We start from the raw sequence: 23,471 nt of genomic DNA on the forward strand, positions 1-23,471 counted from the left end.
AGGGGTTGTTTTGTTTTGTTTTGTTTTGTTTTGTAGGACATGATTTGTCCCAATTACCAAGACTGGGTGAAAGCACATGTTGTTATATCATGTGAAAGCATCACATGACAAATGGCCAAAAAATCACATGCACCTATGTGTGAATATCTTACATGTGAAAGACTGTTTTGTGCGTGACACATTCACATATTTCACATGCAGTATTGTATTTTGCAATAAATTAACCGACAATAGCGCAAAAAGATGTTTCCCTCTCTGAAATGGCAGTCTGCCCAGCCGTATTACCGGAAATGGAAAATGCGCAGCCTATTTATATAGTGTGATCGGATTTATCGCCACCATTCATTCCAATGTTCAACTGAGACTCTACTAAAAAGTTAAAAGGAGTGGAGATGCCGGGGATTGAACCCGGGGCCTCATACATGCAAAGCATGCGCTCTACCACTGAGCTACATCCCCTACTGGCTTCATAGAGAATATGTAGTTTATATAAAGGTGCAGTTGGCAGTGTCGTACATTTTAAATATGTGACAGGAGATGAAAGTTGAGAAGGATATTTCTATTCTGACTCAGGCCGACTTATGTAACTTCAGGTCGCAATGTATGTTAGCCTGGTTTCAACCCTTGACCCAGTTCTACGTAACTTTACTGTATTTCCTCTGCGCGTGTGTGTGTGTGTGTGTGTGTGTGTGTGTGTGTGTGTGTGTGTGTGTGTGTGTGTGTGTGTGTGTGTACAGCACAAGGCTCTTGGCTGTTTTTAGTAGTAGTTGGTAAACACAAGAACTTGAACTGATGTCTGGGATATTGAATGGAAAAGTTGTATAATTTGTAGCTCAGTTTTCTCTGGTTTTATCATCGCCCTAGAGTCCATGCTATCTTTAGCCTGCAGGTCATGTTTTGGTTTCAGTTAGGGGACACATCTGAGCAAGCGGCTCCTCTTCTTCCCACGCTAACGTGGAAGCACAGGACAAACTGTTGGGGATGAGGACAAACGTCATGAAAGAGTGAACCTACAGCGAAGAATGAGATGAACTCATTCAGACACAAGTGGCCAAAATTCAGTGCTTCCTCATCACCCAAGGTAGCTTAATCCTTCAGGGAATTTAAAATAGCTCCCCTCGTTATGTTTCATAATATCCTCCAGGGGAGCGTGAATGAGGGGCTGTCGTCCCCCTCTGGAGAGCACAGCCTGTCCTCACTCATGCTGTGTTTATCAGCAAACCTTTGCCAAGGACACCACTTCCAGGCCCTGTTTGCTTAAGCCTTGTAGGGACAGACCCATGGGATGCACGCATGGCAAACGGGCTATAGGAGGGCTGAGGAAGGGAATAAGAAGGAAGGGGAGGCAGGGTGATGGACTAACACCTTCCCAGCTTCTTTTCTTCTTAACCAGGGAGAAACACTGGTTGATATCAGATCTGTTGTTGTTGATTTGGGCTGGTGAAACCCACCTTGTTGAGCCTGTGCTGAGTAAGGAATAGTGGACAAGTGTTAAGTATTAGAAGGGGGGTTATCTTGGGACTGTGGAGTGCTGGTGAGGTCAGGATGTACAGACAAGCTGTATGCAATATGAGATGCAGAAAGAAATTCTTTATCAGAGGCAACAGACCTCCAGACGTTACAGTGGTCAGTGCCAAATGGGAACGGCAAGGGTAAAAATAAGCTAGTGAAATAAAGCATATGAGGCGTTTTATAATGCAGACACGAATATCATCAGCAAACGTACTCAAAGTATTCACCTAAAAGTACTCTTCATGCAGAAAAATACTCTCTGTGAGTGATAATTAGACAATCCATTATTAAATTGTTGACAAATTCTCAATCTAAAAGGTATGTAGTAACTGTACCGATCTAACTAGAAAAGTGCACTTAGTAGAGTGCAGGTCATGCCCACTTTTGGCAACTCTTGTAATTCCAGCAGACGCAGTGCCATGAACTGGGTTGCAGCCATGGTAGACAAGCGCCAAGTGAAAATGTCCCTCCCAGCTCCCTTACAATCAAAAAAGGGTGGGGAGCTCGGACATCTGGAGGGAGTTCAGAATAGAGCCGCTGTCAGTTGAAGTAGTTCGGGCATCTGATCAGGATGCCTCCGGGGTGCCTCCCGCTGGAGGTGTTTCAGGCACGTCCCACTGGTAGGAGGCCCCGGGGCCTGGAGGGATTACAAATCTCATCTGGCCTGGGTACACCTTGGGGTCTCCCAGGAGGAGTTGGAAAGCGTTGCTGGGGAGAGGGACGTCTGGGGTGCTTTGCTCGGCCTGCTGCCCCCACGACCTGACTTTGGATAATTGTATGAAAATGGATGGGTGGATTACTGTTACTGCTAAAACGTGATATATTACATGTTACTTTTGTAACATGTTAACCCCAACACTGCTCTCACACACATTGCCTGCAGCATTAAAGGCTCGTCTTTGGCAACAGCTGCAAAATTTGACTATTGAACTTTTACAGATGGTATATTTTCCATATTCCCAGAGTCACCCACACAACAGTTACCAAAGTGCAGATTTGGGAGACGCTGACGTAAATGCAGATAGAGATCTCTTTACCATTGTTTTAAAGAAATAGTTTGAAATTTAGGAAAATTCTCTTATTCACTGTCTTGCTTAGAGTTAGATGATAGCATTGATAGCTTGCATTAACTGCTTATGGAGCAAGAACCACAACTCTGTTAGCTTAGCTTAGCATAAAGACTAGAAACAGTAAGAAACAGCTATCTTGGCTCTCTGTAAAGTTCAAAAGTACACCTACCAATTTTTCTAAAACTTATTAGCATGTTATATCCTGCTTGTTTAACCAGCACACAGGCCAAAATATATGTATGTGTACATGTATGGAACTATTTTTTGGCAGGTTTGACCTATGCTATCTGCTGGGGCTGCTGTCTTATCATCTGCCAGCAGCCAGTGGAGCAGGGGCTCAGACAGGCCTGAGGAGAGAGGCACCAAAAATAAAGACTGCAGAGCACATGAAAAGGAGGTCAGAGAGGTCATTTAGAAAGTTATGTAAAAAAAAAAAAAAAAATAGTTTGGACACAATTTTGAAGTTTGATTTTACAGGATTTGTATATGATTCATTATACTTCTGCTCACCTGCTGCCTCCTCGCTGATATGAACAGGACACAGAACCCAATCACCAGAATAAATATTAGCATTGTATGTTTCTGCAAACCACAATGTGTAACAGTTGCACATTATAATGTAGCTGATATGTTGACACTTTACATTTCAGTATTGCTGTGGTAAACGTTTGGTTATGTACAAAATGATAATGGTTGGTCATGGTTAGGAAAAGAAGTATTTTACTGATGGAAATGTGGTCTTTTCATAAATCTAGGCTGTCTGCGCTATAAAAAAAGACACATATTTTTAAAACTGGTAATTTATAAACAGAGAAAAGAGAGGAAAACGAAAGTGGCAAAATTTTGGCTCAAGAGGTATAAAACCTAGCACTACCAGAATGCACTGTGTCATACCGGACCAAAAAACGCTCCTGCTGGTGTGTGATGTGATGCAAGCTTGGCTGTTTTTCCTTTTGGTGGCTGGCTGGTAACCAACAATCTCAAATTACAGTTAAACAATAAGCTAAAATATGTTCCAGAAAACATTTTAGTTGAGAAATAGGCAATACAGGAACAGAATCTGAGTTTATATTTGATCGGCACTGCTTAGTTTCACTGTTAGATCTGAGTTTGGTCTGCTTTTTAGAAAGAGTGAGAGACAGGGTTGTCTCACTCTCTTGATCCGCTTCTGTACTCTTTGGGTATGTGGTACAAAAATGGAAGGGAAGGGAAGTTCACAGTTCACATACACAAACATCATTATGATACAAAGCTGGTTGAAACTCATCAAAGTGTCCCTATCCCTTGGCTGTCAATTTTGGCGCCACAATCACCACTAGAAATGCAGCAATGTGTTGCAGAAAAAGTCTTGAAAGTCTTGAACGGTGGTCTGTAGCTTGACAGCACTCAACTGACAGCAGTCAGCTCATGAAGGCTACATGTAATCAGAACTACCTGACTTTAGACACGTTGATGTGATACGTATGAAAGGTACGAATGTGACATAGCCGTGGTTTGCAGAAACATACAATGCCAACATTTTATTCTGCCAACTGGGCTGGGACACACCTTTACTATTTACTTTTCCATGTTTTCCCAGTTTCCCTTAATAAAATGCACTCCTTCAGAAAGTTATTCTTGTCTGACTTACATGTTGACACAGAAACTTCAGTCTGCATAATACTGAAAAAAAAACAAAAAAAAAACGTAAGGAGCCTCTGTGAACTTTCAGTGTTTCGCACTGCCTTCACACACACAGTGTCCCCTGGGGATCTGTTTTGTCCCCACTTGAGGAAGGGATGAGTTCCCAAATAAAATGAGTCCTCACAAACAAGTTACTCTACTGTCTGTTTCAAGCATCAACACACACACGCACCAAGCCGGACTTCTGAGTCAACTCATCCATCGCCACACCCTGGTCTTTAACCACAAACAAAACAGCAGTGTTTACAACGCAAGGTTAAAATATGTTTGAAGCCCTCTGCACTTACGCACATGCCTTAGTCAGCTGTGCCAGCAGGGGCAAGGACAGGCATGCTGTTAAACAAGAGCTGCATGTCACATTCATGAACATGAACACGCAGGGATAGAGAGGGAGAGGCATTGTTGTGACCTTTCACCTATTTCTCCAAGCAGCTTGGGAACCAGTGGGAATCCTGTGAAGCCAGGCAACTTCGGTGAAAGCTCTGGCAAGGATAAAGACAAGAAATAAAAAGGAAGACAATGGAAAATGATAACCTCCTCTCTTCTCTCTCTTTGTCCTTTAGCAGCGTATTCAAGCCTGGATTATTTGTGAATGACGTGGTTGTGATCTTATCCATTAAAGGCTAATTACTACACATATCTTGATTCACAGCTACTGACACGAACACAATACATGCTACAAGAACATGCCCAAACAAGTTCCCCCAGGCTTGTGACTTCTTCAGATTAGTTTGAGCGCACAAACATTAACACGGGCACAGATGCACAAACTGTTCTTGCTAAATGTTTGTGTTCACTGTGTTACTGGGGTTTGGATATCATCATCAATGCTGGCCGATTGTGTGTGCTTGTGTGTGTGTATGTGTGTATGTCAGTGAGAGAGTTGCCTAGCACCTGGTAACTGTATAGGCTGAAACCTTATCATCCTGCCTCTGGAGAGCTCATGATGTGCTGGACTCTTGCTATCATCTCTCACCGCTGTGATAGTAATGTGACAAAGTCCACGGCAGAAAAAGTTGCTTACTAAGGAGTCTGTGTGAGAAACATCTGGAGCTACAACCCTGTTAGGTGTGGTTCATTTGTTTTTAATTTGCGCTGATAACATGTAGTGACACAACCAGGCCTGATCACCCCCACGCACATTCATGTATTATAAAATATGACATACTGTAAACTGAGTACAATGCATAGTCCTGAAACAAAAGTAAAGTATGCCGCACAGCCAGAGTCTCTGTTGTCCCACTTACCCTTCTTTAAGGTTAGTGTACAGTAGACTTGTATTCTAAAATCGGCATATAGTAACAACCATGGATGGATTACTGAACGGACCTACCACAAAAATTGGCAAAAGAACCACAGAGAGATAGAAAATGACTACAAAGAGACACAGAAGAACCAAAAAATACACAACATAACCCCAAAGAAACACAAAATGAAAACAGAGAGACACAGAAGGACCAAAGAATACACAAACTGTCCACAAAGAGACACAAAATGACCTCAAAGAGAGACAAAACGATTACAAGGAAACACAAAACCTCAAGGAGACACAAAATGACAATAAAGAGAAACAACATGACCAGAAAAGACACAAAATGACCCCAAAGAAACACAAAACAACCCAACAAAGACACAAAATGACTAAAAAAGGCGCAAAATGACTTCAGAGAGGCACAGAATGACCATTAAATACACAAACTGACCCCAAAGACACACAAAATGACTTTGAAGAGACACAAATTGTTGACAAAGGGACACAAAACAGCCGAAAGAAGACACAAAATTACCTCAAGGAGACACAAAATGACTTTAAAGAGACATAAACTGTTGACAAAGAAACACAAAACAGCCACAAGGAGACACAAAATGACTACAAAAAATCACAAAATGACCAAAAAAAAGGCACAAATTGACTTTAAAGAGACACAAACTGTTGACGGGCACAAACTGGAGTAGGACAAAAAAATACACAACATACCTCCAAAGAGACACAAAATGACCACAGAGAGGCACAAAACAACCAAAAGAAGACACAAAATTACGTCAAGGAGACACAAAATGACTAAAAAAAGGCACAAAATGATTTTAGAGAGACACAGAACGACCAAAAAATACACAGACTGACCCCAAAGACACACAAAACAACCACAAGGAGATATAAAATGGCTACAATGAGGCAAAAAATGAACAAAAAAGACATAAAATGACTTTATAGAGACACAATCCGTTGACCAAGCAACACAAAACAGCCAAAGAAGATACAAAATAACTTAAAGCATACAGAGAACGACCAAAACAGACACAAAATGACCCCAAAGAAAGACAAACTGATCACAAAGAAACACAAAACAACCATGAGGGGATACAAAATGACCTCAAAGAGACACGAAACAACCAAAAGAAGACACAACATTACCCCAAAGATTCGTAAAATTACATCATAGAGGTACAAAATGACCAAAAAAGACACAGAATGACTACAAAGAGAAAATAAAAATGACTACAAAATGACTTTAGAGAGACACAGAACGACCAAAAGAGACACAAACTGACTCCAAAGAGACACAAAATGTTTACAAAGAAACACAAAACAAGCACAAGGACATATAAAATGACTACAAAGAGGCACACAATTACTATAGAGACAAACTGTTGACAAAGAGACACAAAACAGCAAAGAAGACACAAAATAAGCCCAAGCATATGAAGAAAGACCAAAAAAGTCACAAAATGACCCCAAAGAGACACAAACTGATTACAAAAAAACACACAACAACCATGAGGGGATACAAAATGACTATAAAGAGGCACAGAACAACCAAAAGACGACACAAAATTACCTCAAAGAGACACAAAATATTACAGAGAAACAAAATGATGAAAAAAAGACACAAACTGATCCCAAAGAGACACAAAATATTACAAAGAGTCACAAAATGACTGTAAAGAGGCACAAAACAACCAAAAGACGACACAAAATTACCTCAGAGATACACAAAATGTTTACGAAGAGACACTAAATGATTACAGACAAATGCACAACAACCTCAAGGAGACACAAAATGACTTTAGAGAGGCACAAAATGACTAAAAAAAGACACAAAATGACTTTAAAGAGACACAAACTGTTGACAAAGAGACACAAAACAGCCAAAAAATACACAAAATGACTTTAAAGAGACACAAAACAACCATGAGGGGATAAAAAATGTTTACAAAGAGTCACAAAATGACCTCAAAGAGACACGAAACAATCAAAAAAAGACACATTTCTTCAAAGAGACACAAAATGACATCCAAAGTCTATGTGTCTTGCTCCTGTTTTACTGTAAGAAGAGATGGTGGAGCCTTTTCCATATCTGTGCCCAGGGTTGCACTGTCTCATAATCCGCCAGTGGGCATGACAGTATCTTCTTAACAAGTATCTAACTGTTCCTTTGGGCAGGAGGAACAAACAGATTTTTCAGACTACAGTCATAAAGAGACACACTACATACAAATTCTGTCATTAACCAGGTCAAAGTACAGGATTACTCTCACACTTCACAGGGATCCAGTTGTAAAAATCAAATGAGATCAGATAAGTTTCAGTTGGCAGGGAGGACATCCAAAACTCTCGTACAGTAGCCTACAGAGCCTGCGTGACCTGTCCAGGTTTGTACAGACTTGTGTCGAGCCTCGGAGATCTTGAGTGTGCATAATACTCAATAAACTTTATAGGAAGACAACACAGGACAATCTCTCACCTGGAGACACACATACTTGCATAAACACACACAAAGTAATGTCAACAGTCACCAGTTTGCACAATCTGCAATAATAAAAGCTATAGGGTATTCTCAAAGCCTTCACAGACTGCAGAGTGTAAAACTGACCACCAGGGGTTTCCTAAACCTCTCCACACCTCATTGGTTACTCAAATGCTGCATTCAGAAAAGGCACGTCTGATTGGCTGGTGTAGTTTGAGTGGCACGTGGAGGCCCTCCCCACTGAGGCGGAGTGGAAAGATGGATGTTGAGGGGGAGGGGAAAGGGCTCTATTTACAAATGAAAATTTAAAGTCACATCACCAGTGTCACTGGATAAGGAGAGCTAACATTTCTTGTGAAGTGGGACTATTTAATAATGTGGAAAATTAAAGGGCTGCATGAGCATTTTCTCTAAGTTAGAGATCAGCTTTATAACTGTCACAAGAGGAGAACATGCAAAGGAGGATTAGGTTAGTGTGATGCAGCTTAACATTTTTAAATATAAGCACACAGAGTAATATATTGAACACAAAGATAAATCTCCAGTGGTGATTAGTAGCAACAGTCTTATCACTAAATGTATTTCATTAAACACCAAGTTGACACTTTAATCACTTTTCCTGTCAACAGATCTTCATCTTTCCCTGTTTTAGAAGACTTGTATTTGCAGCTATGTGAGCACAGACCCAGGATCAGTTTACCATCCCCCAGCCCTCCATTGAAAGCAGCAGGGATTGGTGAGAGAAGCTGATCCGTGATCAGGTTTTAAGTGAAGTCACGGTTTCCATCTGGATGCAGGTTGACAGCCCCTCTCGCCCAGCCCCCACCCTGTTACCTAGAGGCCCGGCTTGTGGCTTGTGTAATATTCTGATTGGCTGGTTTGGTCGGGGTGGGCGGGCTGAGGGGGCGTGGCCGAGTGTATTGTGATCTCACAATCAGCTGTTTTGTACGCTCTACATTCTGATCCGAGGATCAGCTGGAGGCAGCAATAAACAGAAGGAAAATCTGCAGCGGAAAAAAACAACACACACACAGAGGAGAGGCGGAAAAAGCTGCAGATGTTATGATCTGACAACATCAGTGTAACATTTTTACACGAAGCCCTTCTTCTGAGAAGAAAGCCTTTTATTTTTCTACAATGGTGTTTTAACTACCTCACTTAAAGACTATCTAAAGCTATGCTTTAAGAATTGTTGTCGTTTCTACTGTGTGTGAGATCTCGTTTACAACTTGAATAACATTGCAAAGGCAGGTAAGCCATTCTTCACTTTGCTTTGCATCTGAGACTTTTGTGTGTTTTGTGTCAGGCTCTGTGTGATCTCAGGAGGTATCAAACTACATTTGTCTCTGCCAGTGAGGCGGCTGCATTCCTCCTGTGTTTATCTACAGAAAATATCCATCATGAAATCATAGAAGAGGTGGAATTACATAGCTGTGACTCATTAGGAGGCTATCTTTGACTGCTGTGCGTTATAATAGGTATGACCTATTATTAGGTCACGAATAGGTTTGAAAGCAGCATAGCATAGCCAGCCCAAACTGAACCGCCTAAGCAGGTCGATTCGACGACCTATATCTCAAAAAATGGCTGCATATGTGTGGCATATATATCACAGGACACCAGCGAGCCGTTGTCTGGTAAATTGCACCAAATGCTGATGTGGAGTCAAGTCGATGGCGGATGTTGATGTTTTTCTGGGAGGCGGACCTTGTAGGCTCAGGTTTTCTGCAAATATAACCACTCATTTTACGTGATGTGAAATGACAGTTAGATTGTGTTGTCGCCAGCCTGTGCAGTCGATGTCTTTCGTGCAGTGTCGCTGAGCCACAACTGTCATTGCTTTGACCCTTCAGCTGTAGAGCTTACACGGATAATTCATGTTTAACCTGGATACTCTGCAGAAAGACTTCTCTCGGCCCGTCGGCAACCTGCTGCAATCTGGGGTCGATGTTTTATGTTGCCACATTAATCTGAGGGTATTGTTGTGTATTTGAAATGTAAACATTGTTGCAGTAGGCAGCGTCTTTTTTTTTCCCCCCTCATAACGTCAATGGGTTTCCGCTCCAGACGATGACCGTCGACAAAAGCAGCCATTCACACATCGGTCGTTTTTTATCCCAGTGTGGCAGAATGCACATTAGACATATAGGTCGCATAAATCATAGGAGCTTATGATTTCGCTATGTTTGCTATTCGGATGTCTTCTTTTTTCTTCTCTCCCTCCGGTCGTCAAAGAGGCTGGAGCCTCTCTGTCAGCGTCAGTGACGTGTGCATGACGTCACAGGCGTCTTGTTTTTATTTCACCAGTCCCCGCCCATCCTGCTCTGCTCCTCCTACTGTTAAAAAAAGATCAATGTCAAAAGGAAGATCCATAATTTAATGTCTTTTTTAGGTGTCAGGATGTGCAGTCCTGCAGCTAAATTATAATTTATTGTGTTACATTTGAAAAAATAGGAATAAACAAGGCCTGTCAGTGCTTCTAATGACCACACCAGAATATGACAATAGCTCTGCTGTGCTGTGTATGCCATATCTTGCTGCCTAGGTGTAATCTGGTTGAGGTAATAGATTGCCAAGCTTTTACCTGTCACATTTTAATTTAGTTTTTAATTTAACAGTGAATGCTCGCATATCAACAGGGGAAAACAAGAACTGTAAACAAGAATTAGTCCAGAGGGCTCATTTTCACCTGTTGTGCCTGGACAGATGTTAAGAAAGGCAACCTAAAAATAGCATTATCAATTTATCTTCACAAAATAGTAAATATGCACAAGATAGCGTAGCACACACCCAACATTAATGAACACCAAAGTGTAGATACTGCACTGTAGCTGCAACACATTATATAAGGACAAAAAAAGAGGACTGTTCATTAATTTTCCGTAACCAATTATCCTGTTGGGGGTCATGTGGGGGGGCTGGAGCCTATCCCAGCTGACATTGGGCGAGAGGCGGGGTACACCCTGGACAAGTCACCAGACTATCACAGGGCTGACACATAGAGACAGACAACCATTCACACTCACATTCACACCTACGGGTAATTTAGAGTCATCAGTTAACCTGCATGTCTTTGGACTGTGGGAGAAAACTGGAGTACCACGCTGACGCGGGAGAACATGCAAACTCCACACAGATGGGTGTGTTCGAAACAGGAACCCTCTTGCTGTGAGGCAACAATGCTGACCACTGCACCACCCTGCCACGTTAAAGGAACAGTGTGTAAGATTTAGGGGGACTTAATGGCATGTAGCGGTGATGAATGCAGATTGCAATCATCTGAAACTTCTCCTGGTTAGAATTCCTCTAGTGGTCATTGTTTAGGAGGTTTTTACCATGAGCCAAATTATCCGCAGAGGTCTCCACTTCTCCAAAAAACAAACACACCAGGTGATTAAAACCAGTAAAAACTCAAAATAGCTCAGTTTCAAGTTACAAATCAGTGTTTCTCTGTCGCTGTTCGGCTCATCTGGTCACTAGACCTGCACCTGCGAATGTGTGCTCATCTTTTTTCTCTAAAAACAAGATCCAGACGTTCAGAAGGTTTTTACCAGGAGTAGAATTATCCGCAGAGGTCTCCTCCTCTCCAAAACAAAAGGACTCGGATGTTTAAACCGGTAAAAAATACTGAATGAAGCAGTTTTGTGTTGAAAGACAATCAGTGTTTTTCCACTGTTGTTTGTCAGGGAGGGGCTGCCATCTATGGTGGCCGATGTGAGAACGAGAAAGACCCTATCTAGAGCCAGTGTTCGGTTGTCCATTCTGGGCTACTGTAGAAACATGGTGGTGCAAACACAGACTGTATCAAATAATGGAAATAGCTACCATGATGTCAATCACTGGTTTGTTAACTAGCATTTTGGAACCTCGAATTTGGCATTTCAGTCATCGCCATCTTGGTTTTCCAGAACAAGAAGTGACCATATCTGGATGAGACAGCCTGCCACTCAGGCGGTCCCACCCGTAAATATGCAAAACTTTAAGCCATGAGAAGATGTAAACAGGGAAGCCTAAATAAAAATTCACCCGTATACAGTTGTCATGAATGTTGAAATTAGCAAAGACCAAAACCTTTTATGTACCAAGTTGTAAACATGTTAATTTCAGCTGTCCAGTAGCGACTGACTCGCTTCTGGAGTCAGCCTCAAGTGGCCATTCAAGGAACTGTAGTATACAGCACTTATACATTAGCTTCATTTTTCAGCCTCAGAGGCTGCCGCTTGGATGCAACATGGTGGACTCCATGGACGAGGAATAAATAGCTAATTTTAAGGTAATTAAAATTCTAATTCTAATTGTCAGCTGGTTACTCACCAAAGAAAACATATTAATTCTATTCTATTCTATTTCTGCCATTATATCCCTCTAAATCCTACACACACACACACACACACACACACACACACACACGGAGGCTTTAAAAGAAAAAACAGGACTGACAAAGACTTGAAGACAAAAAAAGGAAGCCAGACTTACATATGACTACACATAAAATGTGATATTACATATACACCTCACCTCCCCTGTCATAGATTTTATTTCAGAGGACATTTATCAGTGTCTACACAACCTATGACATATATCCAGTAACTGTCTGCTCCAGGATACAAGCATATCAGTGGTGGTTATTTATTCTCATTGGCGGTATCAATAGCTATATTTACACTAGTTAGATTAGCTGCTACAGCCACCAAACTGATCAAATTAATTTATCAGGATAATGCTGCAGGAAGTCAGCGTTGAGTATGTGTGTGTGTGTGTGTGTGTGTGTGTGTGTGTGTGTGTGTGTGTGTGTGTGTTGTGGATGCCTACTGCGCCCTATGCAAAGCAACCCTCAGGCCTTGTCACCAAAATTTTGTTTATCTGGATTTGTCATGGTCTCATGACTTAAGTTTCTATTTGCTCGGGAATGCATTAAAGCAATCTCAGGGCAAAGGAGGGACTGCAGCACCTCACTTCAGACTCAGTTCGTGGTATCTTTTTGGTTTTCCCTTGCAACAGGCCCAAAATATAACAACCACGGGCCTTTTTGTTTAATTGACTGGGTAGGATTTTCAACACATGACCTAGAAAGTGAGTCAGAATGAACCCATACAACCCCGAGAATTTAAAAAAAAAATACAGCTGAGAGCTTAGTTTTTTTGGTGGCAACAGGCTTCTCCCACTTTTGTCTCTCACTTGCTCTTGTTATTTCAAGCATACACCCATACACGCCGTCTCCTTGACGGTGTCTATATTTCCTGAAATAACTCTTGTGCATCTGACATAAGAAATCTCAGGAGCATGTACTTCATGGTTGCAAAGATGTGTCTTCCCTTGGTGTTTCTGGTGGTGTCCATGGTGATTCTCCAAATAAGGACAAAAAGTGTCAGCTTCCCAACAAGCATCCATGCATGTCTCCTTCTGTGTCTCTTTGCTCTGCATATTAATCTCTATCACACGCACTTTGTTTCACCTTTTAATCTGCGTATTAATACCAACCTCTGCCGTGTCTTTATCCATTCATGTAGTAGGTGAAAGAGTTGAAAGCGAGGAACACATATTTCCATAAGAAGTTAAAGACAGACAAACAGATTTAAACCTCTTTAACATTCAAATCAATACAAGTAAAGCCTTATAAATAAAAGCATACGGGGAGGAAAGCAGTTTGATCTAAAATTCAGAGTGTGCGCAAGTATTGACAGAGGTTTGCTCTCTGTGATCTCCTTAGTCATTCCTTCCTCTGCACTCACTCAGTTAAAGTAAATAAAACTCAGCCTTTGAGCATGTAGGGGTTTGTCTTAAGCTATGGTTGTTCAAACATCTGCTCAGCATTACATCATGGCGTTCACATTTAGGTCCTTTGCTTCCACACCTTCTGTCGTAACGTCTCTGTCTATCTTTGCATTTTAACATTGTGCACACTCACTTTGTTTGACTTTTGTGAGAGGGCCGAGTCTTTGTATCACCTCCTCCTCCCCCTCTTCTCCTCTGGCCTGTCCATCTGTCCTGAGACTGTGCTGATTGGTTATCTAAACTTCACGGGGGAGGGGAGTGTAGCCGTCGATCACCAGCTTCCTGCTTGCTGACTTTATTGATGTCATTCTGCCAAAGCAAGTCAGTGAAAGTGTCATGATCATTTTCTCATGGGTTAAAAAAACAGTCTTGAAGCCTTGAAGCTGCTATAATCAATACTTTAATATTAACAACGGATCAAATGATTTAAGCCTGTGTGAAATGTGTCACTGGCAGTGACAAACCCACATATGATTATCACCAGACACTGTGGTTTCCCTCAGCTCTACAGAGTGCCTTTTAGGTCATTGCTTTGCTGTTTTGGTTCATTCTCACAGCTCTCATCGACATTGTTTGTGGGCAAAGCAGGCAGCTGTGTTCAAAAGAGTATGAACCATCTTTTAAGCTACCTGCTTAGCACAAAGGAGGTTAAAAAGAAGAGAAGTTACATGCCTGGTAATATGTGATCGGCACTTACTGAAAGGCTAAATAGCTGGCGCACTGTCATAGAACATGGGGATGCTGTAACCATGTGCCTGTGTCATACCCCATAGTTCCCATGTGGTCACAGAGCATGTCCTAGCCTTCATTTAAAAGCCTTGCTCAGCACTAAACCACAGACAAAGTTATTGACCAGCTGGTGGACATAGTGGAGCATTTCACAGCTAGAGAGTCAGGTATTTCCCTGAGGAGCAGGTGGAGAACAGAAACTTGATCTTAAGATTCCCGCCTATTCAAATGTGCAATCTATCAGTGTTAGAGTGGAAACTTAACAGCTTCACTGTTTTATAGCACATTGTTTGTATCAGCCTGTCATTACAATACAGGTCAAAGTGCTTTAAAGTTTGAGGGTTCCTGAGGAAACATAAGTCCAACTTCTTGTAATGTGTCTTTAAACAGCCCTGAGAATGCTCATACCATACATAGTGCTCATTGTGCTTATCTATTGTACCCACACTAAGCAGTGGGAAATGAACCAAATAAGTGACTTCTGTTTTTTAAGATGTCTTTTTAAAGACAAGCACCCATCTCCTGATTACCACTAACCACCCTTTACTTTCTATCTCTCTTGTTCTCTCTCTCTACAGGCCTTTGCTCCAAACCAAGTGAAACCTTACATTTGCACTACAGAAGCCTGTCCACTCCTGTTTGTCCAAACCGAGATCCAGCAAAGGGCTTCAAGTGAAAAAAAAAAAGAGAGTCAAAAATATCTGACAAAGAATTGCTTAAAACGGCAAAAAAGCGATAAACACAAATAAGAAATTCAATAAGGCAGCTACAGCTTTTTCTTTGTGGACGACAAAAAGCACCTGAGTCATCAACACTTGACAACACAAGCAAGTCATGTTTCAGCGTCTGAGCAACCTGTTGTTTGGGGAGGTAGAGGAGGTGGCAGCTGAGCTGAAGGGACCCAACCCCTGCGTGACGGAGGCCGACGAGGAGGGATGGATGCTCGTCAACCTGCCTGGTGAGTCTCAGCAGAGGGAGTGCAGTGGAGGCTTGAATAGGTTGGCGTGGCCTTTAAGAGCCACATAAAACTGGGGAAAATTCGATTTGTGTTTTATGTTCAAAGATTGAGATGGCTGAGAAACACTGCTGTTCCCTCTTGCATGTCTGTAATACTGACTAACATCTGAAGTGTAGAAGTAAACATGGGGATGAAGGGGTGAGGTGAAGAATCAGTCGGGGCGTGGCGCAGCTACACCGGTGCTCACCCATATGGCTGCCATACCAAAAGTGTTGTCCGTCAGTTGATGGAAACACATAATTCTCTGTGAACATACATCTCCTTCCTCTTTGTTTATGATCTCAATCATGACAAAGGAAATTACTTAGTATGAGAATTTGCTTTGGTGCCTGTTCAGAAGCCAACCAAACATCAAAAGCAACATAAAAGTACCTCTCAGGAGAGTCAAGACAAACATTATGTCACTGACATAATCACAACCTTAGAGGGTCAACACAACTAATGATGTGACTCTTTTATGTTTTGTGTTTCCTTACCCCCTCTTCTCCCCCTCCTCTAATTTTTTTAAACACCCTTACATTCCCCACACTGGTATGTGTGCGCGTGCGTATGTGATCCCCTAAAAATGGCCCCCTTCAACCCGCATGGCTTTTTGAAAATCCATCATTTTTGCAACATCCCCCCTCCCACCTTAAACATCTGTCTTTATTGGCCGTCTCATCCCCGATCTCATCGCTGCCATGTGCTCAGAAGAATCTGACTGCATGATGCAGGCCGAGGATGAGAAGGGAGCCCAGCTGATTGCACAATCATTCCCAGATAGTACCCAATCAAATCATCAAGTCACACATACAAGGACTGAATGCCCGGCCCCCATTCCCCACCCGCCTCACAAGCGCCGTAGGACACATAAAGGTCGGGCTCGAGGTGCAGTAGCACCATCAGTTCCCCTGTCTTGTCCGAGCGCTAGCCCGTCAGACTTGGGTGCCATTACACCCGTGACCCTTCCGAGACGGGCCAGACTGTCCACGCCCTCCTCCACATCGTCGTTGTCCCCCGGCTCTGGAAGTGAGTGTGGGAGCAGTGGGGGTAGCAGTAGGGCAGGCCCAGAGAGAGGCTGCATGGATGAGAGCTGGTTTGTCACCCCTCCCCCCTGTTTCACTGCAGAGGGAGCCACGGCGGAGGCCAGCCCGATGGAGGACCTGCTCATCGAGCACCCCAGCATGTCTGTGTACGTCTCCCCGAGCAACTTCTCTATGGTCTCCAACGGCAACCTGTCTGTAGTGGGAGAGGAGAGCATTGTCAGCCTGGCGAGCAGTGTGAGGTGAGAAATAGCACTCTTTTATGCCGGCTACACTTGACCTCCACCTGCTTTTTAAGCATCAGCAGCAATCACACCTTTGATTTATTTTTTCTCTCCCTTTGCAGCAGAGTGGCAGAACCAGCTGCTGCCCCCGCCACCCGCAGCACTATGCCCACCAGGGTGAGCCGTGGAGCAGCTGCCCAGGCTGGAGCTCTGGCCAAGGTCACCCAGGTGGCCAGGGTCCAGCGTAGCAAAGCACGCATCGAGCGACGCCATCTGGGCCGCAACCGCATCCAACGCCAAAACCGCACTAGGGAGCAGGTCCCTCGCCACGCAGCCCACGCCAGAAACACCTTCCTTCACCAGCCCAGCAAGCGCAACTTCTGCCACTAACTCCCCGGCAACCTGGGGGCATTGTTTACTCTGAGGGCATTAGTAGTGCATAGTCACCTCCAAGACACATGAGATTAAATGTATTCCCCCCACTGCATATGTGCTTTCATTTCTGCACATTATATCATATTACACTCAGATACCAGTAGACCAGTAGCTCTTTTGTTGTGGTTTAGTCGCAAACTGACTCCACCTGGTAGTTTTATGCCCCATTGAACCAAGCCCTCTGAGTAGATCTGTGTAGACCTTTATTATACTTGTTGTCCATTGCAGTATCCAAACAACTAAAAAAAAAAAGTCTTCAAAAATATTTAAACAGGTTATACTTAGTAACAATAATGTCTGAAAAACAACAAAAAATCTATTTTTTTCTCCTATCTTAGTAAAATATTCTCTTTGCTTTCACTCTTCCTCAAGGCATGTTTTGTTTTTGATTAATTCAGCCATTAAATCCTTAAAATACTTTAAATTTGGAGATAACAACTTGAAATTTGAAAAAACCAAGTGTACTTTGAGGCTTCTCTGGTGGAAACCATGCAAGACAGAGACAAGTTCAGTCTTTGTATCTTCGCAGAGAAAACAACTCATCATGTCTTCGAAGCTTTAAATTACAGGTGATTATTTTTATTCAGGAAAAGTGGAAGGATATACCGTGGGTGACGGGTGTGAGAGGGAAATCACTTGACATTTGTTTCTCTCCAGTCTGGTCTTTCGACAAAGTAAAAAGACCAAGGCAAGGAGACACGGGGCAACCCATTTCATCATGGGAAACAAATGCCGTGATGTTTCTCTCTTCTCACTTTGTGGAGGGTGAGAGCAAGTAGAAGATGGTGAGAGTGTGAGCAAAACAGACTAAAGAGTACAAGGAATGACGTGATGAATTAGAATTATTATTAAAAGGGATGTGGTAAATATGAAACAGTCAAAGGAAAGTGTTATGTAACCCTCTGAGCAGCCTGTGAGCGTTTAGAAAATGACCCTTGTTTTGAATATTTAATCAGTGTTACTCTGGATATTGGATGAGGCACCTTCTTTCTGCGAGCATGAACATTAGTGTTATGGGCGCCCATAATAAATATATAAATAGATTTACTGATAAGGAATAAGAGTTGTTTAGATGCCAATACTGGTATCGGAAATGCCCCTGATAATGCCTAAAATGCTGGATCGGGTTCCAGTGAGTACAGGAGTCTATGCACCTGTCTGATACGAGTTATTTTATATATCAACTATAAAGCAGTCTCACATAAATAAATATAATATAGTAAAACAAAGTTCTATGGCATGTGTGTGTACTTAGCAGCGAAAACATTACAACCAATGACAGGTGAAGTGAGTAACACTGATCATCTTGGTGCCATGTTGTGAAACCTGGTGTTCATGTGGATGCCACTTGACACACCACCCACCCAAACACCACTGTGGACCAAGTACCCCGCCTCATGGCAATGGCACTCCCCGATAGCAGTGGCCCCCTAGTAGGATAATGCACCATGCCACACCCCCCAAAAAAAAGCTCAGGAGTGACAAGCAGCTCAAGGTGTCAACCTGGCCTCCCAATTTCCCCAGATCCCAATCAGATTAAGTATTTGTGAGATGTGCCTCTACCCCAGAGGTACCCCCCATCCAAAAGGGGGGACCTTCTTGGATCAGTCTCTGACCTGTCGAGGCATGGACACGGGACCTCTGGGAGTGTCCTGTGGTGTCTGGCACCAGGGTGTTGGCAGCGGATCTTTTGGGTCTTGTGGGTTGCATAGATGCTCAGTCAGATTGGGATCCAGGGAATTTGGAGGCCAGGTTGACACCTTGAGCTGTTTGGCACATTCTTTGGGCCACTCTTGACGCGTTTTTGAGGTGTGGCATGGTGGCGATATGCAATGTCAGGTAGGCATTGGTATCACTAAGGAAAAATGGTATCAGAACATGAGGTGAAACGACACAGGGCTTGCCTCTGGGTTACAGGGTATGGCAGGTGATAGTAAGTGCAGAGCGGTATCGATGGCAACTCTTTATTTTGTTTTGTGACATTGTTTTCTGCTCATTTTGTCTCGTGAATCGTAACATTTATTTTACAGTCTCTCTCTTCATGGTTCCACCAAAGAAAGAAATCCAAGCTTGTTCCTGTTAGACAAAGGAGAAAGTACACTGTTAATCGCTCCCTGTCGATCACACACAGCATGATGATCATTAAATGTGTGGTTCGCATACTTAAGTAATGTGCCCGGCACACATCGGCCATTTCCATCCACAGTGTGTGCTGTGTTCTTTTGTTACTCATGTGAACACCAAAAAGAAAAGTACAACCTATTTATTTCAGTCCTTTTCAATGAGAAGTCACTGACTGCCCAGGAGGCACCTGTTAGGAGGAAGGGGAAGAAACGTCTCTTTAAAGCCTAACAACATTGATCTATCTTCCCTCTTCAACGCATTCAAAACTATCATCTTGCATATGGTCGTGCAACCCATCGCTCTCTAAGATCTACTCCATGACTGTCCTGTCCTTGTTAGCACATCCAGCTCTAGCAATTTCCACTTAAAGATCTAGCTTACTGATATGTATTCAACAACAATAGTAAACAATGGTGCTGAAGTGTATACTAATGTTTGTAAATTATTTGAGACATGGATGTAAGTTTGCACTGTCATACATTTTGTGAGTCAAAGTTTTAGCAGTGTGCTGTGTGCTTGTTGGGTTTTTTTCTTTTGTGATTTTTTTTTCTTTTTGTTCTGATTCAAATTGTGTGTGAGAAGGTGTACTGACACGTTAAATGCTAGAAACTCTTAAAAAAAACATGAATAATTGTCATTTATTTCTCTTGTAAATATTACAAAACAATTTATAACGCTCTGTTAGATGTCAAAGCCTCTCAGGACTTGAGTCCACAACGTTATGTCCGATGGGACTAATGAGAATCCTCTCTCTGCCTCACCTCTGTGCTCATTATCAAACCAAGAGGGCATTTCAGTGGCCAAAAGTGGTGTCTTTGCCCCAACTTCTGTCTCATCTCTTTGAGATGCACCATAGAAAAACAGCACGAGACTCAGAGTTGATGTGCCATAGGCAAACACTGCCCTCCAGAGGGTCCACTTAGCATAGCATTAGCTGTATGGATGCTGGTGAGGATACATTACGATGACATGTCAGATTGTTTGAAAAAATGGAAATGTCTTGCCTGGTTTAGATCGCAAGTAAAAAAAAACATGATTTCCCTTGAACCACAAACCACAACTTTTTCATTTCTGCCAATAATCCTATAAATGATTGTTTTATTTAGACTCTGTTAATATCTGCTAATTTATGATAATTTAATTCTGTTTAAAGATAACTATTATGTTTCCTGTTGATTCCTCTGAATTGTGGAGTCCAACACACACACACACACACACACACATCCACACACACACACACACACACACAGTGATCTCTATTTAAGGCTTCCTCACTCCCTAGAGGCTTACTCTTCTAACTGACTGTGTGTGCCCAAGGTTGAGGTGTATTTGCCTGTTATAAAATAGGAGAGAAAAGAGGGTAATAATGACAGATCATGGGTGAATGTGTGTGTGTGTTTGTGCATACTAAATGTTAAGACCACCACAGACACCCCCTCTGTCACCACAAACCTGTCCTGTTTGCCTCAGTTTTACTTCTTCCTTTCTCACCTGTGTCATGTACAAAGGAAATGTGTTTTCAGTATGTCGTGTGTGATTATTGAAATGTGTGATTTTAGAGTGAAAGTCATCCAATAATGGGGAGAGGAAGTGGTCACCAGGTGTGTTAAGCCTATATGATGTGGACAGGGAAAGGATGAGGCAGGAGATAGTTTATATATTATAAAAAAAATTCTAATAATTAAATGTATCATAAAACTACAATAGAATCTGCTTGTATTTTCCCATGTAGTTATTATAACAGCTGTTCACCAATAGGACATTTTAAATAAGAGGCGTTGAATGTCTGGGGAGTTTCATATGTTTTATGTTGTGCCCTGAAATGATGGCAGCTTAAAAACACTCGGGGCTCTCGCCCATGTTACATCTCAACTAGTACATCCATCCCCTCATAAAAATGAAATATATAGACATATAAAATTTGGTGTATCTGATATCTACAGTATGGTGATTGTGCCTTTCACTATTTCTGCATGGTTTTTGTGATATACTGATTTTTTCCATCCCCAAAGTGGACGGTCGTCCACTGACAGGCAAGACCTATGCAAAAATCCAAAATCAACGGATGGGTTTTCCAGCATCCATTCAGAAAACACAGGTACCCGCCAAAAAAAAAAAAAAAAAAAACCTACAACAACAATAAATACTCAGGTTAACACCTGAATCTTGTGTCATTATTTTCATATGGGAGAGCAGGAGGGACTGGGATTTAAAGAAGTATTCAGATCATTGCCATGCCATGTTGTACTTAAGTAAAAGTATTATCAGGAAAATATGATTATGAAAATATTATTAAAATATTGATGATTGAAGTATTGACAGTTATGCAGCAAAATGGCCCCTGTCAGTGTTGTATTTAAATGTATTATATTATTTGATAATTATTACTGCTAAAGTAAAGGGCCAGTGTGTAGGATTTAGGGGCATCTTTTGGCAGAAATGGTATATAACATTCATAATTATGTTTTTTATTAGTTTATAATCACCTGAAAATAAGAATCACTGTATTTTCATTACCCGGTATATTTACAGTGGCATGCATAAGTTTGGGCACCCCTGGTCAAACTTTTGTTCACTGTGAATAGTTGAGTAAGTAGAAGATGAACTGATCTCCAAAGGGCATGAAGTTAAAGATTAAACATGCTTTTCAGCATTTTAAGCAAGATCAGTGTTTTACTTTTATATTGTACAATTTTGAAAAAAAAAAAAAGTGGAAAAAAATGAAAGGAGCACCATACAAAAATTTGGGCACCCCAAAATTTGAGCTCTCAGACAGCTTTTAACAGGGTCTCAGACCTTATTTAGCTTGTTAGGGCCTTGGCTTGTTCACAGTCATCATTAGGAAAGGCCAGGAAATGCAAATTTCAAAGCTTTATATGTATTCTGACTCCTGAAACATTGTCCCAACAATCAGCAGCCATGGGCCTAGCACTCTGAAAACTTAAATAACTGATGCCCACAAAGCAAACTGTTTTCAGGTAGCTGTTTCCTCAGTTTGTAATGTAATTGAGAAATGGCAGTTAACAGAAACTGTGGAGGTCAAGTTGAGGTCTGGAAGACCGAGAAAACTTTCTAAGAGAGCTGCTTGTAGGACTGCTAGAGAGGCAAATCAAAACCCCTGCTTGACTGCAAAACACCTGGTGGTGCACTGCTCTACTTGCAGCGACACCTGTATGACCTTCATGAGTCTTAATGAGAGTCATCAGAGGGAAACCTTTCCTCCGTCCTCAACCCACAATTCAGCATCAGAGGTTTCCAAAGGAACATCTAAACAAGCCAAGTCCTGTGGACTGATGAAGCTGAAATCGAACTTTTTGGATGCAATGAGCAAAGGTATGTTTGGAGGGAAAAGGGTGCTGAATTTCACGAAAAGAGCACCTGTCCAACTGTTAAACACGGGGTTGGGTTGATGTTTTGGGCTTGTGTTGGAGCCAGTGGCTTGGGGAACATTTAACAGGTAGAGGGAAGACTGGATTCAATTAAATTCCAGCAAATTCTGGAAGCAACCATCACACCCTTTGTAAAAAAGCTGAAGATGAAGAGAGGGCGGCTTCTCGGCCAGGGCAATGATCCTAAACACACCTCAGAATCCACAATGGACTACCTCAAGAGGCGCAGGCTGAAGGTTTTGCCACGGCCCTCACAGTCCCCCTACCTAAACATCATTAAGAATCTGTGGATAGACCTCAAAGGAGCAGCACATGTAAGATGGCCCCATGTAAGGGGCTGCTTTGCACACTGGAGAAGTTTCAGTTCTGCAAACTCACCACTAGATGTCACTACAGGGCAAATTTGATCCTACACACTAGTTTACATACCATAAAACCCCCTAGTCCCAATTAGACGCCCAGTCCCTTTTACTAGCCTGGTGTGGCTACATATTTTGACAAATAAAGGCCTGTCTCAATGAGACGCCTGGTCTGGTTGCCAAGCTGTTCATTTTTATATAAGTTCTTTGGATGTATAAAACCAGGTTGTTGACTGCTCACTTGACCTTATGTTAGTCAGCTGCTTAGATTAATTATAAATATAAGTGTTTAAACGTTTGTCAGTATAGAGATGCTACATATTGTTAGCTCCGTTCATTTTAATAATTATTAATTATTAATTAATTTTTATACACAAGTAAT

General features: G+C 42.0%; 1 protein-coding gene and 1 non-coding gene across 4 annotated transcripts; one reads left to right on the top strand and one right to left on the bottom strand.

Moving 5' to 3' along the window:
- Positions 1-387: 387 nt before the first annotated feature.
- On the bottom strand, positions 388-459 carry trnaa-ugc (transfer RNA alanine (anticodon UGC)). Its single transcript has one exon. It is a non-coding gene; the product is annotated as a tRNA-Ala (tRNA).
- An 8,497-nt stretch (positions 460-8,956) lies between these two features.
- On the top strand, positions 8,957-21,497 carry LOC126403547 (tumor protein p53-inducible nuclear protein 2). Of its 3 annotated transcripts, none has more exons than XM_050066279.1 (4): positions 8,957-9,265; positions 15,097-15,476; positions 16,227-16,800; positions 16,905-21,497. In XM_050066279.1, exons 2-4 carry the CDS (start codon positions 15,353-15,355, stop codon positions 17,170-17,172), a joined length of 966 nt encoding a protein of 321 aa, XP_049922236.1. In that variant the 5' UTR covers positions 8,957-9,265; positions 15,097-15,352; the 3' UTR covers positions 17,173-21,497. The 3 variants fall into 3 exon arrangements, with proteins under 3 accessions (XP_049922236.1, XP_049922237.1, XP_049922238.1); XM_050066280.1 differs by having other exon boundaries at positions 16,230-16,800; XM_050066281.1 differs by having other exon boundaries at positions 16,644-16,800.
- The last annotated feature ends 1,974 nt before the right edge of the window (positions 21,498-23,471 follow it).

Source organism: Epinephelus moara, chromosome 16, assembly GCF_006386435.1.
Source record: "Epinephelus moara isolate mb chromosome 16, YSFRI_EMoa_1.0, whole genome shotgun sequence".
Lineage (NCBI taxonomy): Eukaryota > Metazoa > Chordata > Actinopteri > Perciformes > Serranidae > Epinephelus > Epinephelus moara.